Below are 19707 nucleotides of genomic sequence, written 5' to 3'. Positions count from 1 at the left end.
ATTTAGCGTGGAAGTAACTACAATACAAATCTCCACTTAGGGCCGAAAAAATATCACAATACAAACATTTTCTTCTCTGCCTTTCCTATTCTAATGACACAAACACACACACACACACACACACATATATATATATATATATACTTAATACAACAACGGTTACCACTTTTATTAAAGAAAATTACCAATAAAACTGTTGGGTTATGGATCAGCCATACTAAACGCAACAAACAATTATTCAGCCCACAATACAAACTCAGTTACTTACACTTGCTTACTGAACTTAAGGTCGGTAAGTTATATCAGCTTAAGCTGAAATATACATATTTTTTTGAGAATCTCTGAAATATACATATTTTTAAATAAAATATTATAAGAACGAATTTCTGTAAAAGGATTTATATTTTTTTTTTGGTAATTATTTTAAAATTTGATTTGTGTTGGAAATTAATGATTTATGTTATGGTTTGTATATTGACGATGGAATTAGCCATGGGAGGCGTACCAAGCTGATCTTTCGATAGATCTGAATAAGCACCACGTACCTGCGACGTTTATGGACAAATTGGCTTATTGGACCGTCAAATCCCTCAGATGGCCCACCGACTTATTCTTTCAGGTTCTTCTTTATTTTCTTTTTATATTATTTAATCGGAGGGCCTCTTTTCTTGCAAATTATTTCAGATTTTGTCTCCACCCGATTAAAGAGCATGTCTTATTTATTATATGTCTTTGATTCAAATGTTTTAATATTTTTTATTTTTTCAAGTTTTTTTGTCGAGGACAATTGTTAAGTTTTTAAGTTGTTGGATGGTGATTATCTTATTGGGATGGATGGTTGAGGTTCAATGGATTTTTTTATTTTTTTTTCCTCATGTAATTAAAATTAATATAATTTGTGTTTGTGTTTGGCAAACCATTCTTATTTTTTGTAATACAAATGAGAATTAATTGATGTGATATAAAGATGAAAAAGAGTTTTATATTTTTTGTGAGAAAAAAAAAATGATTGATGTGATATAAATGTGAAACGAGTTTTGAATTTTTTGTGAGAAAATTGTTTGGGTTGTCGAACGGGCTTAATAGTATATCATTGGCTTAGAGTTTGTTTGGGTGAGCGTTTGAGGAGTTTAAAAGTGTATTTAACACTTAAAAAATTCATTTGAACAAAAAAGTAGCAGTTTGGTAAAAAAAATTGAAAGCCCTTTTAAGGGTTCAAAAAGCCAAAAACTTTAAAATAAAGTTTTTTCCAAAAAACATTTTTTACTTAAAAGTTCTATTTCTTAAACGCAATCTCAAATATGCTTTTATAAAAAATTTAGAAACATGTTAGCAGTTATTACATAAAGAGGGAGTTGTGAAACTATTGTTGGCTTCCAATGAATTTGGAAACAAAGTCAGCCATGCTTTCCTGTGTCATTTTGGGCGCATAATTTGCATATTCCCATGTGTTTTTTATGTTTGAAATTCCCTTGGATAGATGAATTAAATTTCCTTCTTCTATGTGTTTGTATATATGTTACAGAGGCGATATGGCTGCCGGGCAATGATGCTAGAAACTGTAGCTGCTGTTCCAGGCATGGTGGGTGGCTTGCTGCTGCACTGCAAGTCACTGAGGCGCTTCGAGCACAGCGGCGGGTGGATCAAAGCCCTGCTGGAAGAAGCTGAGAATGAGCGTATGCATCTCATGACCTTCATGGAGGTATCTAATCCCAGGTGGTACGAGCGCGCTCTTGTGTTTACTGTCCAAGGTGTTTTCTTCAATGCTTACTTCTTAGGCTATATGATATCTCCGAAATTCGCTCACCGTGTGGTGGGTTACCTCGAGGAGGAGGCAATACACTCTTACACCGAGTTCCTCAAGGAACTCGACAAGGGCACCATTGAGAATGTGCCGGCTCCGGCCATTGCCATCGATTACTGGCAGCTGCCCGCGAACTCAACCTTACGTGACGTTGTCATGGTTGTGAGAGCGGATGAGGCTCACCACCGCGATGTCAACCACTTTGCATCTGTAAGTAAAAAATGATCTCATTGCTTGTTGCAGGTTTTCCCCCTTTAGCTCTTCTGTATGTTTAGTCTTTTTGTGTTGCAAATGTTGAATTGCAGGACATACATTATCAAGGACGTGAGTTGAGGGAGTCTCCTGCTCCAGTTGGTTATCACTGAGAAGCCTATAATTTTGGGTGATTACATGAACAAAAAAAAAAAAAAAAGGAGAAAGCATGAGAATTTCTTGACATGAAATAAGTGTTTTTTTCAGAAGTGATGATGGTATCTGGCATCTACATATGGTCTGCTATCAATTTGATTTTGTTGTAAATACATTATGGAGTTACTTGGGTGTGAACATCTCCCTTTTTCACTATGGTTGTAGACTTATATATGTCAATTAAGGTTGAACATGGTACCTTCCTCATATTTGTAGACAGAAAACTAAGAACTATTTGTAATTCTAAAGGTAATATTGCTAAATGAAAGAGTTTGTGAAAAACGAAAGTGATAAAGATGATTAAAAATTAAAAGAAAACAAAGAGTTTAGGTTACAAATTAAGGATAGGGCGCAAAAGGTAAAGGAATGTTTAAAATCTCTAAAGCTATTATTTGGCCAAATATAATAATGTTTTCTACTGTCTAAAGTTAATGGCTAAAAATTTTAAAGAGTTGGCTCAAGTGGTAAGAGCCTTGGTCTTGGTGGCATTTCATCAGGCTTAAGGTTGAATTTCATTTAGTACAAATAATTTCTTGAGGCCATTTTGTTGATGAAGCCGTAGTATTATCCGATTTGTGTAGAAGGAGTGCTTTACATGAATCCGAGGTTTACTCGACGTGGGTGGGTACGCAAAGTGTGATTGCCTTGGAGGGGTTCCTCAAAGTTATGGCTAAATTCTCTTACTTTTCCCATAAAGGCCAAATCTCTGAAGTAATTGTAAAATATACTCAAATATGCCTAGCTTTCTAAACAAAATGGGTCCTCATTCACAGTTACTTGTGCCTGGAGCAAGCCTTCTGGAAGTTGGAGATTCGCTAGAAATAAACAACAAACAAATCATAGCAGTAATGGCAGGACAAAGTAGAGAGGAGTGCGAGGATTTCATACAATTTAGGGTTTTCGTTTCCTTTACTGGAAAAAAAGAAAAAGAAAAGAAGAACAAGAAATAGCTTGAAGCCTAAAGCTGATTGTAACTTTAATATATAATCATTCTTATCAACCTTTATCAAATTGGATTTGGCTTAGGTATTGTAAAAAGAAAAAGAAAAAAAAAAGTTAAGATTTAATTCTAAATTTTTCATGAGAAAAAAGAAGAGAATGAAATTAAATCTGAATTATTGAAAAAATTATAACATATATGTAGCAGGTTTTTTCACAATACCTATCCAAGGAAAAGAGTTGTCAATAAAGCAGAAAAAATATTAGAATCAAAAATCATAATCAGTTACACAAGACACCAAAATATAAGTGGTTCGATTTAATTACCTTATATTTACTGGTGGAGACAATCCACGAGAAATTCACTAACAAAACATAAAGTACAAATAAAACCACCAATTCTTCCTCAGATTAGTTATACTTAAAAATATTTATTTATATATAAGTATATATAATACTATAGGCGGTTCATCGAGGGCTTCTCGGGTGATCGGAAGGGCTTAAGCTGGATTTCGCGCTACGGAATGGAACAAAGAACTGAACACGTTTCCAATACCGACAGCAGCTCTTGCTCTTTTGATGCAAAGGGGCGAAGTAAAAAAAAAAAGAAATATTGTTTGTCCAAAATAAATAATAATAAAAAAAAGAAATCTACAATTGTTTTTGTGAGCCATTTTTCATTTCCAGCATATTAGGCTTTTTTACTTTTTTCAACTATTTTGCTATAGTGAATAGACCAATTAACCTATTAAGAGCATCTCCGGTAAGGGTGGCTATTTTAGCCACTCAAAATACCACATTTTCTATTTTAACTACTAGTTTTTTACAACACACTCTAACAGAATAGCTATTTTAACTCTCAACTCTAAGTAAATATTATTTTGTAGTATTATTTTTATCATAGAGAAAGAAAGGGAGTGAGAGAGAAAGGTGAAAGGGATGAGAGAGAAGTGATTAAAAAATTTTGTAGTTGTCAATAGTGAATAGACTCTTTTGCCTATTTACTGTAGCAAAATAGATCAAAAAAGTTAAAGAGCCTAATCTATTGGAGAGAAAGAAAAAGTACAAAAAAAAGTCAAATTTGACTATTATGGTGAATTTAGCTACTCTTTTGGAGATGCTCTAATACTGTAGACACTAGAAAAATTTGTTTGTTGTTTTTTCTCTCTCCCTCTCCTTCTACCCCCTCTCTCTCCCATCCACACAACTATGGCTAAAAGACAATAAAAATAATGTTACAAAATAATATTTGAAGAAAATAGATAATTGAATAGATAGTATGTTAGAGTTTGTATTAAAAAATTAGTAGCTAAAATATAAAGAAGGTGAATTTGAAGTAACTAAAATACTTAGGCTTTGTTTGGGAAGCAAGATTTTCTAACTCAAACTGAAATTTTTTCTAAATTCATGTTTGGCAATTTTTTAAACTCAATTCAACTCAACTCAAAAAATTTCAACTTAACTCAAAAATTTTCATCCCAATTAATAAAAATTATAAATAAATATTGAAAAAATAAATAAATAAACTTAGGGTAGCCGAAACACACCAGGTGGTGGCTGGGCCACCCCAAGCCCAACTGGGGTGGTCCGACCACCCCTTACTATTTTATTATTTTTTAAAACTTCTTATTATTATTTTTGTAATTAAATTTAAAATATATGTAATATTTTATTATTATTTCTATCAATGGGACATATGTTTCATTTATGATCTTAGGATCTCTCTAGAGAGATCCTAATTATTAATTGGATATTCTCCAATCCAAAATGGATCGGAAAAAATCCTCTACCGTGTTTGACCCACATTCCTTCATGGGCCATAGTTCGAATAATGAAGGTTGTTGATAGAAGACAATTTTCAATCATATTTGCTTTAACAAAAGGGACATATATAGCGATTCTGACATCATATGGGGACATAATTAATGGCGTTGGAAAGCTCATTTAGAGGGTTACAAAGTCATATTTCATTAAGTTTTTCTAATTCAAATGTTTCGACCGACTTTACCGACAAATTTGCCACTTTTTCACATACCGACATTACTGACCGACACTCAGCCCTAATGCCAGCTCTTTCAAAATATAATGAAATGAATGAGAGCCTCACTTAATAAGAAGGATAAGGGTAGCTTGAGATCTGGCTACCAAGCACCTTATCCTCATTAAATGAGGCTCATTTAGTCGTGAAGCTAGCAGACGTTTTTAAACTTGAATGCTGTTGAGGCACATACTTGACCTATCAAAAATCATAGATAGAGAAGGAAATCCCACAAATGGTGAGAGATTTTGGTGCCCATGTCGGTGATTCAGGTGTTGCGATGGAGAGCTCCGGTGGCCTACTTTTGTTGATCTGCATGATTATCATGTCTCTCTCAATTATATCAATGGCCATCTTTGCTTGTGGTGATGATGATGACGACTCTAGAAAACCTCGCAAGCCAAGCGGCGGTAATATTGATTATCCACCTCGAGGTGGAGATGATGGTGGTGGTGGACATGGTGGTTGTGGAGGTGGTGGTTGTGGAGGTGGTGGTTGATTTTGGAAAATGTTGCTCTGCGTCAACAATGGAATCTAAATCTTCCTAATGGATTTGTTGGGTTGATTTCTGGCTTGTATTCTGCAGATGTAGATTAATGGTTTTGAGCTTCTCTCTGTGTTTTCGTTGAGGGTCTCTAATGAGTCTCATTTGCTGGTTTGTTTGTTTGTAGTTGGTTCACTTGTTGAATGAAATACTATTTAATTCATAAGAAAAGAAAAAAAGTCTGCATTCTTGACTTGTGTGTTGTAAGCTTGATTCCCATTCTCTGATGTTTCTGATTTCCGTCAAATAAGAAGAAAGATGAGGAATAATGTATTTTTTTTTTTCAAAGATTAAAAGGAAAAGAGTAAAAATACAAGAAATTCCATTATTTTTTATGATCTTCTAAACTATCTCAATATTGCATAGAATACATGAATTGCATTTATGATCATAAATGAGATTGGGAACTTTTTGGAAGTTGGAGACAACCTCCACCACAAAAATTCTTTGATTTCGTGTGGTGTGAACAGGGAAAAAGGTTGCTCTTTCATTTTAAATCTCTTTCATTTTTTCTATTTAGTGCATTTAGAATAGTAGTGTTGTCTAAAATTATCCAAATTGTTTTTGAGGTTCAAACTTTTTGAACAATATTACTCTTCTAAATACACTAAATAGAACAAATAGAGGAGATTTGAAACTGAGAGGATAAACAATGGGTTGTTAAAAGAAAATAAAACTATATAGTGTCATTTTATCATAAGAACGACACCAATCAAATATGTGTTGTTTAAACAGTGAAGAGGTGCCGTTCTACTGTTGAAACGACGTTCCCTATACGGAGGACGTCGTGTCAACAGTACCACGTCGTCAAACATTGACGACGTGGAACTGCTGTGTCACTCTGCAAACGACGTGCCCCAAATAAGAAACCAAATTATATTCAAGCATGACAAAGTAGAGAGGAGTGAAACGATGTCATACATTTAGGATTTTTGTTTCGTTTACTGGAAAAAAGAAGAATAAGAAATAGCCTGAAGCCTAAAGATGATTGTAACTTTAATAATCATTCTTATTTGCCTTTATTAAACTGGATTTGGCTTAGGTATTGTAAAAATAAAAATAAATAAATAAAAAATGTATGTGCTATAAATTTTTTCAACGTTCAAGATTTAATTCTAAATTTTTTACAAAAAAGAGAAAAGAGGGAAATTAAATTCCAACCATTAAAAAAGTTGTAACATACATATATATAGTAGGTTTTTTCACAACACCTCCGCCAAATTCAAGGAAAAAAGTTTAGAAATATTTATCTCTTAATAAACTTAAATTGAAATGATGGACATACATTCAATAGGTTCACTTTTGGTATATCTTATACCTTCATTTTGAATTCTTAAATTTAGCTTCAAACAAACCAACCAATTCCATATAACTTTCCAATCAATCAAAACCTGACTTTTTAGAAGAAAATAAAACTTAAGATGACTTTTTTTTTTGCTTTTTCCGAAAGAAAGATAGTGACATACGTGGACCCAATTAACAGAAGAATGTCATTTAGTTCAATGAAGAATGCCATTATACGTGGACCCGAGCAAAAGAAAATATGACAGCTCAAGGGAAACTTGCTACTTTTTTTTTTTTTTTTTTTAATAGAATGAGGAGAAAAGAGTTATAGGAAATAATCTTTCTTATTTCTGATCCAGATGGAAGACGGGAAACTTGCTACCTGTTTGAACTTTGAAGTAGTCATTAAATTTCAAGGAAAATGAAATATATGTGTGGCTAACAAACACCTTATCGTCATTAAGTCGTCAAGTAGACTTTTTAAAACTTGAATGCCATTAAGGCACTGATAGATCCAGGTCAGAGTCAATAAAAATGAACTGATAATCTCCATTTAGCGTGGAAGTAACTACAATACAAATCTCCACTTAGGGCCGAAAAAATATCACAATACAAACATTTTCTTCTCTGCCTTTCCTATTCTAATGACACAAACACACACACACACACACACACATATATATATATATATATACTTAATACAACAACGGTTACCACTTTTATTAAAGAAAATTACCAATAAAACTGTTGGGTTATGGATCAGCCATACTAAACGCAACAAACAATTATTCAGCCCACAATACAAACTCAGTTACTTACACTTGCTTACTGAACTTAAGGTCGGTAAGTTATATCAGCTTAAGCTGAAATATACATATTTTTTTGAGAATCTCTGAAATATACATATTTTTAAATAAAATATTATAAGAACGAATTTCTGTAAAAGGATTTATATTTTTTTTTTGGTAATTATTTTAAAATTTGATTTGTGTTGGAAATTAATGATTTATGTTATGGTTTGTATATTGACGATGGAATTAGCCATGGGAGGCGTACCAAGCTGATCTTTCGATAGATCTGAATAAGCACCACGTACCTGCGACGTTTATGGACAAATTGGCTTATTGGACCGTCAAATCCCTCAGATGGCCCACCGACTTATTCTTTCAGGTTCTTCTTTATTTTCTTTTTATATTATTTAATCGGAGGGCCTCTTTTCTTGCAAATTATTTCAGATTTTGTCTCCACCCGATTAAAGAGCATGTCTTATTTATTATATGTCTTTGATTCAAATGTTTTAATATTTTTTATTTTTTCAATTTTTTTGTCGAGGACAATTGTTAAGTTTTTAAGTTGTTGGATGGTGATTATCTTATTGGGATGGATGGTTGAGGTTCAATGGATGATTTTTTTTTATTTTTTATTTTTTCATGTAATTAAAATTAAAATAATTTGTGTTTGTGTTTGGCAAACCATTCTTATTTTTTGTTTTTTGTAATACAAATGAGAATTAATTGATGTGATATAAAGATGAAAAAGAGTTTTGTATTTTTTGTGAGAAAAAAAAAAAATTGATTAATGTGATATAAATGTGAAACGGGTTTTGAATTTTTTGTGAGAGAAAAGTAAAGAAAATTGTTTGGGTTGTCGAACAGGCTTAATAGTATATCATTGGCTTAGGGTTTGTTTGGGTGAACGTTTGAGGGGTCTAAAAGTGTATTTAACACTTAAAAAATTCATTTGAACAAAAAAGTAGCCGTTTGGTAAAAAAAATTGAAAGCCCTTTTAAGGGTTCAAAAAGCCAAAAACTTTAAAATAAAGTTTTTTCCAAAAAACATTTTTTACTTAAAAGTTCTATTTCTTAAACGCAATCTCAAATATGCTTTTATAAAAAATTTAGAAACATGTTAGCAGTTATTACATAAAGAGGGAGTTGTGAAACTATTGTTGGCTTCCAATGAATTTGGAAACAAAGTCAGCCATGCTTTCCTGTGTCATTTTGGGCGCATAATTTGCATATTCCCATGTGTTTTTTATGTTTGAAATTCCCTTGGATAGATGAATTAAATTTCCTTCTTCTATGTGTTTGTATATATGTTACAGAGGCGATATGGCTGCCGGGCAATGATGCTAGAAACTGTAGCTGCTGTTCCAGGCATGGTGGGTGGCTTGCTGCTGCACTGCAAGTCACTGAGGCGCTTCGAGCACAGCGGCGGGTGGATCAAAGCCCTGCTGGAAGAAGCTGAGAATGAGCGTATGCATCTCATGACCTTCATGGAGGTATCTAATCCCAGGTGGTACGAGCGCGCTCTTGTGTTTACTGTCCAAGGTGTTTTCTTCAATGCTTACTTCTTAGGCTATATGATATCTCCGAAATTCGCTCACCGTGTGGTGGGTTACCTCGAGGAGGAGGCAATACACTCTTACACCGAGTTCCTCAAGGAACTCGACAAGGGCACCATTGAGAATGTGCCGGCTCCGGCCATTGCCATCGATTACTGGCAGCTGCCCGCGAACTCAACCTTACGTGACGTTGTCATGGTTGTGAGAGCGGATGAGGCTCACCACCGCGATGTCAACCACTTTGCATCTGTAAGTAAAAAATGATCTCATTGCTTGTTGCAGGTTTTCCCCCTTTAGCTCTTCTGTATGTTTAGTCTTTTTGTGTTGCAAATGTTGAATTGCAGGACATACATTATCAAGGACGTGAGTTGAGGGAGTCTCCTGCTCCAGTTGGTTATCACTGAGAAGCCTATAATTTTGGGTGATTACATGAACAAAAAAAAAAAAAAAAGGAGAAAGCATGAGAATTTCTTGACATGAAATAAGTGTTTTTTTCAGAAGTGATGATGGTATCTGGCATCTACATATGGTCTGCTATCAATTTGATTTTGTTGTAAATACATTATGGAGTTACTTGGGTGTGAACATCTCCCTTTTTCACTATGGTTGTAGACTTATATATGTCAATTAAGGTTGAACAAGGTACCTTCCTCATATTTGTAGACAGAAAACTAAGAACTATTTGTAATTCTAAAGGTAATATTGCTAAATGAAAGAGTATGTGAAAAACGTAAGTGATAAAGATGATTAAAAATTAAAAGAAAACAAAGAGTTTAGGTTACAAATTAAGGATAGGGTGCAAAAGGTAAAGGCATGTTTAAAATCTCTAAAGCTGTTATTTGGCCAAATATAATAATGTTTTCTATTGTCTAAAGTTAATGGCTAAAAATTCGAAGGAGTTGGTTCAAATGGTAAGAGTCTTGGTCTTGGTGGCATTTCATCAGGTTTAAGGTTGAATTCCATTGAGTGCAAATAATTTCTTGAGGCCATTTTGTTGATGAAGTCAGAGTATTACCCGATCTGTGTAGAGGGAGTGCTTTACATGAATCCGATGTTTACTCGACATGAGTGGGTACACAAAGTATCATTGCCTTGGAGGGGTTCCTTACCGTAAATAAAAATTAGAAAAAAAAAAAAAGTGTTATGGCTAAATTCTCTTACTTTTCCCATAAAGGCCAAATCTCTGAAGTAATTGCAAAATATACTCAAATATGCCTAGCTTTCTAAGCAAGATGGGTCCTCATTCACAATTACTTGTGCCTGGTGCAAGCCTTCTGGAAGTTGGAGATAACCTCGCTAGAAATGACCAACCAACAAACAAATCATAGTAGAAATGGCAGGACAAAGTAGACAGGAGTGCGAGGATTTCATACATTTTAGGGTTTTCGTTTCCTTTACTGGAAAAAAAAAAAAAGAAGAATAAGAAATAGCTTGAAGCCTAAAGCTGATTGTAACTTTAATATATAATCATTCTTATGAACCTTTATCAAATTGGATTTGGCTTAGGTATCGTAAAAAGAAAAAAAGAAAAAAGAAATTAAGATTTAATTCTAAATTTTTCATGAGAAAAAAAGAAGAGAATGAAATTAAATCTGAATTGTTGAAAAAATTATAAGATATATGTAGCAGGCTTTTTCACAATACCTATCCAAGGAAAAAAGCAGAAAAAATAGTAGAATAAAAATTAATAATCAGTCACACAAGACATCAAAATTTAAGTGGTTCGGCTTAACAACTTTACATCTACTGGCGGAGACGATTCGGAAGAAATTCACTAACAAAAAATGGAGTACAAATAAAATCACTCAAACCTAAAAGCCCCAATACACCGAAGCTCACAAACACAAAAAATAAAAAATACAAAAGGGAAATTTTCTCAAATTCCCTAAAGCTTACTATCTTTTCTCTCAAAAACAAGGCTGCTGTGTTGCTCTCTCTCTATTTTTTTTTTCTTTACAAGCTGCTGCTGTCTCTCGCTTCCTTGACCGAATGGCAAACTTTTCTCTATATATATATATATATATATATATAGAAAAGTTGGCAAGTGCTTCACTGTGAAGGAAAAGAAAACTTCCAATAACATCTCTAAAAGAATAGCTAAATGGCTCATAATAGTCAAATTTGATTATTATAAGTCATTTTTCATCTCCAGCAGATTAGGCTTCTTAACTTTTTCCAACTATTTTGCTACAGTAAATAGGCTAAGTAGCCTATTAAGTGCATCTACAGCAAGGGTGGCTATTTTAGCCATTCAAAATACCACTTTTTCTATTTTAGCTACTAATTTTTCACAACATACTCCGATAGAATAGTTATTTTAACTCTCAACTCTAATTCAATATTATTTTTTAGTATTATTTTTATCATAGAGAAAGAAAGCGAGTGAGAGAAAAAGGTGAAAGGGATGAGAGAGAAATGATTAAAAAATTTTGTAGTTGTGAACAGTAAATATACTATTTTACATATTTACTATAGTAAAATAGATCAAAAAAGTTAAAGAGCCTATTCTATTGAAGAGGAAAAAAAAAAATACAAAAATAGTCAAATTTGACTATTGTGGTGAATTTAACTACTCTTTTGGACATGCTTTAAAACTGTTAGACACTGGAAAAATTTGTTTATTGTTTTTTCTCTCTCCCTCTCCTTCTACCCCCTCTCTCTCTCCCCCATCCACACAATAATGGCTAAAAAATAATAAAAATAATATTTGAAGAAAGTAGAGAATTGAATAGATAGTCTATTCCAGTTTGTATTGAAAAATTAGTAACTAAAATACAAAAAAGTGAATTTTGAGTAACTAAAATACCTATTGTTGCTAGAGACAAAAAAAAAAAATAATAATAATAATAATAAATAATATTCTGGGGTCCACGTAAGACTTGATAAATTCAAGTCATTTTCGCTACACATGTAGCTTTCCAATCAATCAAAACCTCATTTTTTAGAAGAAAAGAAAACTTACGATAACTTAGTTTTTCCATTTTTCCGAAAGAAAAGGGTTAAATTTACTTTTATTCGCATGAAATTTTAGGCCTTTTTTAATTTAAATTTTAATATTTAAAAATTAGTAATGTATTTTTTAATGTTTCAAAAAAATATCAATTCAAATATTTTCGTTAAATTGAACAAAAATCTATGAAATTATGTGTTGTAAACTTGATATATATATATATATGAGAGCTTGATATATGCCAGCTGTTTCAAAATTTAATGAAATGGATGAGAGCCTCACTTGATAATGGGATGGGAACAGGATCCTCTCCAGCTCATAATGGACTGAAGAATATCCAATTTATGATGTAAATTTCTCTTCAGAAATCTTAAGTTAGAAATGGGACACATACACTCAATAAAAAATTAATAATAAAATATTAGTTTAAATTAAAAATAAAAAATAAAAAATAAAGTAATAAAGAAAGAAGAAAAAGAAGGGGGTGGCTGGCCACCCCATTTTGGGTAGGGGAGCCACCCCCATGGTCGGCCAAGGGGTGGCCGAACCACCCCCATGGCGAACCACCCCATTTGCAAAAGAGGATGGCCAACCACTTAAAGAGTCTTGGGGGGTGGCCAACCACCCTTACAGGGCCATGGGGTGGTTCTGCCACCCCTACCTGAAATGGGGGTGGCCAACCACCATGGCCACCTCCATCTTTTTTCTTCTTTTTTTATTAATTTTTTTTTTAATTTAAAATAATATTTTATTATTATTTTTATTAGTGGGATATGTGTTCCATTTTTAGCTATAAGATTTATAAGGAGAAATCCTCATTATGAACTGGATATTCTCCGGTCCATAATGAATTGGAGATGACCTTGTTCCATATGGACGAGGGTAGCTTGAGATCTGGCTACTAAACACCTTTTCCTCATTAATGAGGCTCATTAAGTCGTGAAGCTAGCAGACGTCTTTAAACTTGAATGCTGTTGAGGCACATACTTGACCTATCAAAAACCATAGAAAGAGAAGGAAATCCCACAAATGGCGAGAGATTTTGGTGCCCATGTCGGTGATGCAGGTGTTGCGATGGAGAGCTCGGGTGGCCTACTTTTGTTGATCTGCATGATCATCATGTCTCTCTCAATTATATCAATGGCCATCTTTGCTTGTGGTGATGGTGATGATGGCTCTAGAAAACCTCGCAAGCGAAGAGGCGGTTCTGGTTTTGCAGCTGGAGGTGCAGGCGGAGGCTATAGCGGTGGTGGTTGTGTATGTGGTGGAGGTGGTGGAGGTGGTGGTGGTTGTGGAGGTGGTGGTGGTTGTGTAGGTGGTGGAGGTGGTGGTGGTGGTACAGTTTGTGGAGGTGGTGGTACTGTTTTGTGGAGGTGGTGGTGGAGGTGGTGGAGGTGGTGGTTGTTGAGGTGGTCATTGATTTTGGAAAATGTTGCTCTGCGTCAACAATGGAATCTAAATCTTCCTAATGGATTTGTTGGGTTGATTTCTGGCTTTTATTCTGCAGACGTAGATTAATGGTTTTGAGCTTCTCTCTGTGTTTTCGTTGAGGGGGTCTCTCGTTTATTAGCTTGGTGTTTGGGGCTCTAATGAGTCTCATTTGCTGGTTTGTTTGTTTGTAGTTGGTTCACTTGTTGAATGAAATATTATTTAATTCATAAGAAAAGAAAAAAAAGTCTGCATTCTTGACTTGTGTGTTGTAAGCTTGATTCCCATTCTCTGATGTTTCTGAGATTTCCGTCAAATAAGAAGAAAGATGAGGAATAATATTTTTTTTTTTTAAAGAAAAAAAGAAAAAGGGTAAAAATACAAGAAATTCCATTTTTTATGATCTTCTGAACTATCTCAATATTGAAAGTTGGAGACAACCTTCTCTACAAAAATGAGATTGGGAACTTTTTGGAAGTTGGAAGTTGGAGACAACCTTACCATATTGACGACAATCCTATTCCATAAATGAGATTGGGAACTTTTTGGAAGTTGGAGACAACCTTCACTACAAAAATTCTTTGATTTTGTGGTGTGATCAGGGAAAAGGATGCTCTTTCATTTTAAATCTCTTCTATTTTTTCTATTTAGTACATTTAAAATAATAGTGTTGTTGTCCAAATTTTTTTGAGATTCAAACTTTTGGACAACACTACCCTTCTAAATGTATTAAACAGAAAAAATTGAGGAGATTTAAAATTGAGAGGATCCTTTTCCTATGAACAGTGAGTTGTTAAAAGAAAATAACACTATGTAGTGTCATTTTGTCATAAAAATGACACCGATCAAATAGGTGTTATTTAAAAATGGAGTAGATTTGAAATTGAGAGATCCTCTTCCTGTGAACAATGAGTTGTTAAAAGAAAATAACACTATATAGTGTCATTTTGTCATAAAAACGACACCTATCAAATAGGTGTTGTTTAAACAGTAAACGGCACCTTTAGAGATGCCGTTCTACTGTTGAAACGACGTCCCCCACATGGAGGACATCGTGTCAACAGTACCATGTCGTCAAACTTTGATGACGTGGATCTGGCGTCCCCCAAATAAGAAACCAAATTATATTCAAGCATGACAAAGTAGAGAGGAGTGCAATGATGCCATACATTTAGGATTTTCGTTTAGTTTACTGGAAAAAAGAAGAATAAGAAATAGCCTGAAGCCTAAAGATGATTGTAACTTTAATAATCATTCTTGTCGACTTTTATTAAACTAGATTTGGCTTAGGTATCGTTAAAAAAATAAAATAAAAGTGTATGTGCTATAAATTTTTTCAACGTTCAAGATTTAATTTTAAGTTTTTTACAAAAAAGAGAAAAGAGTGAAATTAAATTCCAACCATTAAAAAAGTTGTAACATATGTGACTATGTTTTTTTTTTTTTTTTTTGACATGTTCACACAAGAGGGGGAGGGGAATTCGAACTAGTGACCATCACTTCATTAGGCGTGGTCCTAGTCGATTGAACTACCTATTGGAGACATATGTGACCATGTTAAGTCTCTTTATGAAATTTTTAGTTGACTCATAAGTTTTAAAAAAGATGGACCACCGAATAAATATATATATAGATTGCTGCGTGACACCCAAGGGTAAGGAGTTTCAGATTCCTATACCCACTACCTCAGGGGCGTCGAGGATTAATCGCATCGTTAAGGAGGAGCTTCAGATTCCTAAACCCACTACCAGGGGCACCGGCAATAAATCATATCGCCACTTTACACGATTTTGTACGTGGATTAACTTTTGAAGGGAACATCGAAACCTGCTTTTTTTTTTAAAAAAAAAAAAAAAATTAACAATATTTCTTCTCCTATTCATAGGTATCTTTAACAAAACAATATTAATGAGAAATTTCTTCTAAATTTGATATATGCTTTTAACTCTATGAATGTTACCGTTCTAATTAGTTACTGGGCCAAAATTATCATCGTTATCAATGACAATTATTCTATATCAATTACAGTTCTTCTATATGCTTACTTTAAATGAACCCTTAAAAATAAATAAAAATTAAAAAAATAAAATTCAATTTTTTTCCGAATAATTTTTGTTGAATCTTGCTGTTTGTACAAAATTATGAAACCCCTTCAATTCATGGAATTCTGGAGTAATATTTTGTGGGCAGAGGACTTGTTTCAAAAGCGTGTTTGGGCCTAATGTAATGTTCTCTGCTGTCTAAATTTTGTTAACGGCCCAATATGGTTTGACTTTCTTAACATATGGTCTCCCCCATTAACAGTTATGCACAATCTATATCCAATTCCAATCAATCGAGTCTTTCTTCTCATAATTTGCTCCATGACATTATCACACATGCATGGTTCTATAACTACTGTACTGTTGGGTCTGGTTCAACCCGCCTGGGCTTTAGCTCGGAGAGTCCCTGGTTCACAAGACCCAACCCAAGTTCAGGAGGTCTATGACCGATGCAGTTGATGAAATATGGTTTCCTTTGATTTCCAATTAATGTTTCAAAGTCATGCATGGTTATATAAGGTCAGGGATTTGTGCAAATTAATGTCATGTCATGTCATTAATTTGCTACGACCAGCCGATATTTTGGGCCAGAGAAATCAACCAATTAAGCGCGCACGTTATTTGGAGTATGACAACAGGTATAGAACAGTGACCAATATTAATGAAATGACATGACATTAATTCACAGTAGATACAGAACCATGCATGTGTGATAATGTCATGGAGCAAATTATGAGAAGAAAGACTTGATTGATTGGAATTGTGCTTAACTGTTAATGGGGGAGACCTTATAGGAAAAATAATTTGCACAAATTAATGACATGACATGACATTATCTCATAATTTGCTCAACAAATTAATGACATGACATTATCTAGCACCTACTGTACTATTGGGTCTGGTTCAACCCGCGCCTGGGCTTTAGCTCGGAGTGTCCCTGATTCACAAGACCCAAGCCAAGTTCAGGAGGTCTCTGACTGACGTAGGGGCCACGTGGGTTGCTGGGAAGCCCAGCCCAATAGATTCAGGAATTCTTGCATTACTGGTAGAATAGGCGCCGTCATAAATGTCATGTCACCTCCCTCGTTGATGTCTGGGGAACAAGGAATAATGCTACAAGTCACTCTTGTATCTTTCCAAGGATAATGTGGCTGTATTTTTTTTTTTTTTTTTTTGATGGCGGGGGACCTCGATAAGGCAAGGCCCTTCTGACCCACCTCTGTAGAGTTAACCTCGAACGAGTGCACTGCACCCTAAAAAATTTTCCTACACAGATTAATGTAAGTCGCTGGCTTTTATACCATGGGATGTGGCCCCAAGGAGGAGTTTGCACCTAACAAGTCTCGAAATTGCGACTGTATTTTGTTATTAATAATTCAGGATTATATATATATATATATATATATAAGAAAAACATTAAACTCTAATTGTACGGATGTATTTTGAAAATTTCCAAAATATCCTGTACAGTATCACATCACTATCGTGACGTTCACTCCAATTTCCAAAATATCCTGTACAGTATCACATCACTATCGCGACGTTCACTCCACTCCTGTCTACTTCCACTAATGTCCTAATATGAGCCATTAAGTTCCAATAAAAAGAGAACTTGCAAAGCACAAGAAAGAGACCAAAAAATCTTTATAAAATTATAAAGTCTTGTCCGCATGTTCAACTCTTCCCAATAATTTTCAAAGTATGGAATAAGACATGATACATGCTAACATGCGTGCAAGAGAAAAAAATATAATAAAATAAAACACAGCGTGCAACTTGCAAAGCACAAAAAGGAGAGTCAGTAGACTAACAAATCAATTGTTATTTCTAACTTTCTAAGCCACAGATTTTGTTTCCCAGAGCAATGTGTTAATTAAATTCAAAGAGGCTGAAGATAAATTATTCAATCTCCTTACATCTTACAAAAATTACAAAACTTTGAGGCATTTTTCTTCTTAAAGACTTGTCGATTTTTTCTTTCACTTTCCAACTTCAATGGAAAATTGTGGTATGTAATTAATTTTTTATATCTAGATTTAAATTTTTTATTTTTCCTTTCACTTTCCAACTTCAACAAAAAATTGAGGTATGTAATTAAATTTTTATATTTAGATTTAAATTCTTTTTTTAAATTAATTTTTTTGATATTTATATTGCTATTCTTGATAATTGTTTTTATATTTAATTATTTATTAATTGATATAGTTTTTGTTTCATATTTTAATTGTATAAAATATATAATTGTAGTTATTTGAGATTATGGAGAAAAACAACGATTCTATTGAGTTTCAGTCAAATTCTAAACGAGTTCGTGTTAAAATTGGTGAGCAGAGACAAATATTATATTTCCAACCTATTAACAATCATGCCTTCTTGAACTCCTGTTGCAAGGACCGTCTTCTACAGCCTCACGGATGTTTCCATTTTGTCCCACTAAGTGAAATTTTTTTTCCCCATTTAATGAATTTCTTGGCTGCCCTAGGTGGACCCGAAGAGAAGAATGTCAATCATTTAGGCCTCGTTTTGTTTGCGGAATAGACCTTTGGATTGGACTAGCTAACACTAGGAATAGATAGTCCTTTGTTTGGTAACACTCTATTCCTTGGAATAGTTTATTTCCATGGAACTACTAATCTCATACAGACAAGGTTAGCTAAGCCACTAAAAAATGAATGGCTTAGATAATCCTTTCCTGTTAAATTAAATTAATTGTGTAAATTGCCACAAAAACCCCCACTTGTGGGATTAAATTTCGTTCTCTCTCTCTCTCTCTCTCTCTCTATATATATATATATATATATGGTTCTCTATCTTTTTCTATCTCTCTTTCTATTTTCTCTCTGATTCTTCTGGTACAGTTTTTCTACAAGTGCAAACGAATTTTTTTTTTCCTCTATGCCGTCTCCCTTCTCTGTACCGTTTCTCAATTTTTTTTTTTTTTGATTCTCTGTACCGTTTCTCTCTGATTTTCTTCTCTTCGTTTCTCTTTTTTTTTTTTTTTAATTTATTTATTTATTTATGTACCTTTTTTTATTATTATGTTTCTCCGTATCTCTTTTTTCTCAGTTTTTTTTTTAAATTTTTTTTCTTTGACGGAGAAACAGAATCTACAAGGTTTTTATAAAATACAAATATATAATCTGTTTTTTTATTTCTTTTTATTCTCTGTGTACATTCTCTAACTATATTTTTTTAATTTCAAGATTGAGTTTGATTCTGTTTTCTCCAACTATATTTTTTTTTATATAAATAATTTTGTTGCATAATTGCAAAAAAAAGAAAAAAAAAAGGGCACATGCCTGACATAATTAAAAACAAAAAAGAAAAAGAAATTATAGTAAAGTTATGTTTTTTTTTTTTTTTTAAAGAATGAAAGTCCTTAATAATATAAATTGTATTTGTATTATAAGGGTATTTTAAGAAATTTGATTACAATATGATTCTATTCACCAACATATTGTATTGTACCAAACGAAGGAATATGATTAACTAATTTATTCCAGTGTTACAACCAAACAAATGAATATGAATAGTTAATCTATTCCACTCTTCTACTTTCAGTAATAATTAATCATTTTTCAATGAACTAGACATTCTGCGAATCAAACGAGGCCTTACTTCAATGAAGAATGCCATTGTTCGTGGACCTGAACAAAAGAAAATATGAGAGCTCTAGGGAAACTACCTACCTGTTTGAACGTTGAAGTAATTTCAAGGAAAATGATATATTTGTACGTGGACCCGAACAAAAGAAAATATGAGAGCTCTAGGGAAACTTCCTACCTGTTTGAACTTTGAAGTAATTTCAAGGAAAATGATATATATATATATAGTCGTCATGCTAGCAGACGTTTCTAAACTTGAATGCCGTGAAGGCACATACTATTGACCTATCAAAAATCTTAGAGAGAGAAGGAAATCCCACAA

The 19707-nt window shown here is 33.5% G+C and overlaps 2 protein-coding genes across 2 annotated transcripts; both read left to right on the top strand.

Moving 5' to 3' along the window:
* The first annotated feature begins 495 nt into the window (after nucleotides 1-495).
* LOC132191442 (ubiquinol oxidase 1a, mitochondrial) lies at nucleotides 496-2474 on the top strand. The gene is made up of 3 exons (XM_059606455.1): nucleotides 496-619; nucleotides 1526-2014; nucleotides 2110-2474. Exons 1-3 carry the CDS (start codon nucleotides 557-559, stop codon nucleotides 2167-2169), a joined length of 612 nt encoding a protein of 203 aa, XP_059462438.1. The 5' UTR covers nucleotides 496-556; the 3' UTR covers nucleotides 2170-2474.
* Nucleotides 2475-8063: 5589 nt separating this feature from the next.
* Nucleotides 8064-9993, top strand: LOC132192274 (ubiquinol oxidase 1a, mitochondrial). The gene is made up of 3 exons (XM_059607550.1): nucleotides 8064-8187; nucleotides 9121-9609; nucleotides 9705-9993. Exons 1-3 carry the CDS (start codon nucleotides 8125-8127, stop codon nucleotides 9762-9764), a joined length of 612 nt encoding a protein of 203 aa, XP_059463533.1. The 5' UTR covers nucleotides 8064-8124; the 3' UTR covers nucleotides 9765-9993.
* Nucleotides 9994-19707: the final 9714 nt, after the last annotated feature.

This window comes from Corylus avellana, chromosome ca9, assembly GCF_901000735.1.
Source record: "Corylus avellana chromosome ca9, CavTom2PMs-1.0".
NCBI classification, from domain to species: Eukaryota; Viridiplantae; Streptophyta; class Magnoliopsida; order Fagales; family Betulaceae; genus Corylus; species Corylus avellana.
This window is presented reverse-complemented; position numbering and strand designations above follow the sequence as displayed.